The sequence below is a fragment of the Plasmodium knowlesi genome (assembly GCF_000006355.2).
Source record: "Plasmodium knowlesi strain H genome assembly, contig: PKNH_00_26, whole genome shotgun sequence".
Lineage (NCBI taxonomy): Eukaryota > Apicomplexa > Aconoidasida > Haemosporida > Plasmodiidae > Plasmodium > Plasmodium knowlesi.
Genome location: NW_024070062.1, coordinates 1 through 3,057, shown reverse-complemented (window position 1 = coordinate 3,057; position 3,057 = coordinate 1). Strand labels below are relative to the sequence as shown.

The window sequence follows — 3,057 nt, the reverse complement described above, 5'->3', positions numbered from 1 at the left end:
AAGAGTAAAAGAAGGAAGAGTAATGAAGGAAGAGTAAAGAATGTTTTAAGGAAGGAAGAAAAAGAATTGTTCAGGAAGAGTAAGGAAGGTTTAAGGAAGGAAGAAAAAGAAGAAGGTTTAAGGAAGGAAGAAAAGGAGTGGTTTAAGGAAGGAAGAATAAAGAAGGAAGGTTTAAGGAAGGAAGAAAAAGAGTGGTTTAAGGAAGGAACAGTAAGGAAGGTTTAAGGAACGAAGAAGAAAAAGGAAGGTTTAAAGAAGGATGAGTAAAAGAAGGAAGAGTAAAGAAGGATGAGTAAAGAAGGAAGAAAAAGAGTGGTTTAAGGAAGGAAGAGTAAAGAAGGAATGTTTAAGGAAGGAAGAAAAAGGAGTGGTTTAGGGAAGAAGAGAGAAGTAAAGGAAGAAAAGAATGAAGGAAGAGTAAAGAAGGAAGAGTAAAAGAAGGAAGAGTAATGAAAGAAGAATAATGAAGAAAGGAAAAGAAAAAAGGATTCAAAAGAAAGAGAGGAAGAGAAGAAATAGAAGAAAAAGGAGGAAGAGAAGAAGAAAGAAAAGAAGAAAAAAAAAGAAGAAAAGAGGAAAGGAAAGAAGGAAGGAAGGATAAAAGAAAAAAAAAATCTTTAAGGAAGAAAAGAAAGAAAGAAGAAAAAAAGAAGGAAAAAGAGAGAAGAAAAGAAGGAAGGGATATAGGGAGAACATAAAGGACTAATGGGGAAGATTGAATGAGAAGAAAAGAAGGTTTAAGAGAGAAATAGAAGGAAGTTTTAAGGGGAAGAAGAAGAAAGTTTCTTAAAGGAGAAAGAAGAAGGAAGTTTTAAGGGAGAAAAGAAAGAAGAAGGAAGATTTGAAGAAGGGAAAGAAGAAAGGAAGGAAAGAAGGAAATTAAAGAAGAAGAAAAGAAGGAAGAGTAATGAAAGTAAGGAAGGAAGAGAAGAAGAAAGGAAGGAAGAAAAGAAGGAAGAGTAAAGAAGGAAGAAAGAAAGGAAGGAATAGAAAAGAAGAAAGAAGGAAAAAGAAGAAGAAAGGAAGAAAAGAAGGTTTTAAGGAAGAAAGAAAAGAAGGAAAAAAGAAAGAAGAATACTTCTGCTTCTTTCTTTTCTCTTTCTTTTTTTTTTTTTTCTTTTTTTTTCCTTTGTTTTAATTCTATAAATAATATATATATATAATATACATATACATATATATGAATTGTAATATGCAAGATGACGACAGCAAGTAGTGGATTCTTAGAAAAATGGCTGCAGGAGCGTATCAGGACGGCGCAGGCGGCACATGGGGGTGGAACGGATCCTGTAGGGGCGGATAGTGTTATGGTAAGTCGGACCCATACATACATATATACATATATATACGTATACACATATATACATATACATATACATATACTTACATATACATATGTGTATATTTATTTACATGTTCCGTTCTCCCATCTGTTCTTATGTAGGAAAATATGAAGAAGAACTTGGAAGATGAATTTGGCGCATTGGGCAGTTGGCTGACAAGGCCGGAATCCAATGAAGTACGTGACCTCTGCGACAAGGGGAAGGAGGACGGAGGGAAAGATTGGCAAGGACAAGGACTGGAGCCCCAATATAGGAAAGTATTATGCCAAGCTATATTAGAAATAAAATATTTCATGAATGGAGTGGAGAAGAAGAAGGGAGGTGGGGGTACGAGTGCACATGATGAGAAAGCACAAATTACGGAACTCAACAATGATAGAGCTTATGCACGTTGCATTGTTGGTATGCTCGCCCTCTCTGAAATTTATGGTGACCATTGTTACTTGAATGAAGTCATAAGGAGGGTTGAAGAGAAAGTGTCGACCGAAATGGAGGGGAAGTTGAAGGAGCACCTGAAGCACGGGCATACAGGGAACTTGGATATATGTAAAAAAGTTACCAAGAGGGATTTAATTTTTGGTAAAGCACTTCTCCAGGGTAGAATAAAGCAGTGGACGGAAACAAAAAGGAAGAGTAAGGACGGCTGGAGGATAAGGGTGCCGTGGGGAAGTTGGCCCACGGTCTGCAAGCAGACGGCGCAGGCGGGAACATCGGAGCACGAGGCAGCGAGGAAAGACAATTTACAGCAGAATAAAGGAAGTTTGGTTAAATTCACGTTGGGGGACAGCACTCAAAGTAGTGGTGGTGCTCCATCATCTACCATGGAAGACATCCTAGTAAATGACTCCTACACAATCCCAGAGAACAAATTAACGGAAGCACTCTCATCAGCAATACAGAATGCCAATAATGCCGTTACTGGCAGTACTGGCGGTCCCATCTCCCCTGATTTAACGAAGACAATAATGGAGGAATTTGAGAAGTTATCCCAAGACCAATCAGGTAAGTAATAATTCAATAGTTCAATATTTCAATAATTGAGTAATTTAATGCACTATTAATCTGATACATTATTAATGGAAAAGGAAAGGCAAAGGGAATAAGAAGGAAAGAGAAGGAAAGGGAAAGGGAATGAAAGAGGAAGGAAGGGGAAAGGAAAAGGGAATGAAGGAAAGGGAATGAAGGAAGGGGAAGGAAAGAAGGAAAAGGGGAAGGAAGGAAAAGGGGAAGGAAAAGAAAAGGGAGTGAAGGAGGTGGAAGGAAAGGGAAGGAAAGGGGACAGGGAAGGAAGGAAAGGGAAGGAAAGGAAAGGAAAGGAAAGGAAAGGAAAGGAAAGGGGACAGGGAAGGAAGGAAAGGGAAGGAAAGGAAAGGAAAGGAAAGGAAAGGAAAGGAAAGGAAAGGAAAGGAAAGGAAAGGAAAGGAAAGGAAAGGAAAGGAAAGAGAAGGGAAGGAAAGAGAAGGGAAGGGAAGAGAAGGAAATGAGAAGGAGAAGGAAGGAGAAGGAAGGAGGTGAAGGAAGGAAAGGAATAGGTAAGGGAAGGAAAAGGGGAAGGGAAGGGAAAGAAGAAGGAGAAGGGGAAGGAGAAGGAAGGGGAAGGAGAAGGAAGGGGAAGGAGAAGGAAAGGGGGAAGGAAAGAAGGAAAGGGGGAAGGAAAGAAGGAAAGGGGGAAGGAAAGAAGGAAAGGGGGAAGGAAAGAAGGTTTAGGGGTAAA

At 39.3% G+C, this 3,057-nt stretch overlaps 1 protein-coding gene across 1 annotated transcript; it reads left to right on the top strand.

Annotated features, from left to right (window-relative positions):
• Nucleotides 1–1,199: 1,199 nt before the first annotated feature.
• PKNH_0002700 (SICAvar, type I (fragment)) lies at nucleotides 1,200–2,349 on the top strand (the record flags this gene model as incomplete). The annotated part of the gene is made up of 2 exons (XM_002258885.2): nucleotides 1,200–1,310; nucleotides 1,445–2,349. Coding segments are annotated over 2 exons (1,016 nt in total), but the record flags the coding sequence as incomplete, so codon positions are not given.
• Nucleotides 2,350–3,057: the final 708 nt, after the last annotated feature.